The following is a 1,164-nucleotide window of genomic DNA, read 5'->3' on the forward strand; positions in this document are numbered from 1 at the left end:
TTTCACACACACAAAAGAAAAATGAGCACAGCATTCCTGGCAGCTTTGAGTTAATAATTTTTCCTTTCCCATCTTTTTTTAAACATGAATTCTAATGTTTGCTTTTCCTTACAGGAACTCCTGACAAAACACAAGATGTTGTGTGCAGAGTTCTTGGAACAGAATTATGACCGAGTGTTCACACAGTATGAGCATCTTCTAAACTCGGAGAATTACGTGACTCGTAGACAGTCACTCAAGTTACTTGGGGAACTTTTATTAGACAGACATAATTTTTCTGTAAGTATTTTGTATGGTATGTGAGCAAAATATGGTGATAACTTAGTGAGTAATATTGGGAGAGGTGGAAAGTAATACCTGAGAATGTGTTTTATAATTGTACAATATTTTACAGGTGATGAAACGATACATCAGCAACCCTGATAACTTGAAACTGATGATGATAATGTTAAAGGAGAAATCCCGCAATATCCAGTTTGAAGCCTTCCACGTGTTTAAGGTCTTTGTAGCCAACCCCGACAAGCCCCGACCCATCTTGGAAATCCTCTTACGGAACCAGGACAAGCTTGTCGAGTTCTTGACGCGCTTCCACACAGACCGCTCCGAAGACGAGCAGTTCAATGACGAGAAAGCTTATTTAATTAAGCAGATTAAGGAACTGAAACCTCTTCCCCCGGACCAGTAGTAATAGTGAACTAGAAGAATTGAGTGGCAGCGATGGGAGTAGCTTGGGCAAAGTCTGGGCTGCTGTTGATTGAGCCACGTCATTCGCACTGAGAGGCTCATGATATAAGAGGAGCTCCCTTCAGAAATATGACAAACACCCAGTCTTGCCCTTCAATCAGTAATTTCAACATTGTTTAGCTTCCTCTATATTATGCCTTAGAGATCCTCAAGCCCTGCTAAGGGGTTACCTGAGGGATTGCTCATAGCACGACCCTTCATAGCTGCTGAACAATTTCTCCTTGTTGAGGACAGTCAAAGATTGCAGTGTAGTCATGGGCTTTTAAAAACTCAGCATGTTGTTGTCCATGTTGGGGCCAAAGTGAAGCTATTATGTATTCATCCTTAATCCTGTTGTGGAGGGCATTCTAGCTCTTATCTTGGAAGCAATTCAGTGTAAAAGAATAAGCAGAGAATAAGGGTTAGGAGGCAAGGTATCTG

The 1,164-nt window shown here is 41.3% G+C and overlaps 1 protein-coding gene across 1 annotated transcript in view; it reads left to right on the forward strand.

Annotated features, from left to right (window-relative positions):
* LOC119593507 (protein Mo25-like) overlaps positions 1 to 946 on the forward strand; it is a gene marked incomplete in the record, with an annotated part of 16,407 nt that extends 15,461 nt beyond the window's left edge. Inside the window, 2 exon segments of the mRNA XM_037942459.1 lie at positions 115 to 279; positions 395 to 946. Of these exon segments, the coding sequence (XP_037798387.1) occupies positions 115 to 279; positions 395 to 685 (456 nt within the window).
* Between the last annotated feature and the right edge of the window lie 218 nt (positions 947 to 1,164).

The sequence above is a fragment of the Penaeus monodon genome, chromosome 32 (assembly GCF_015228065.2).
Source record: "Penaeus monodon isolate SGIC_2016 chromosome 32, NSTDA_Pmon_1, whole genome shotgun sequence".
In the NCBI taxonomy this organism is placed as follows: domain Eukaryota; kingdom Metazoa; phylum Arthropoda; class Malacostraca; order Decapoda; family Penaeidae; genus Penaeus; species Penaeus monodon.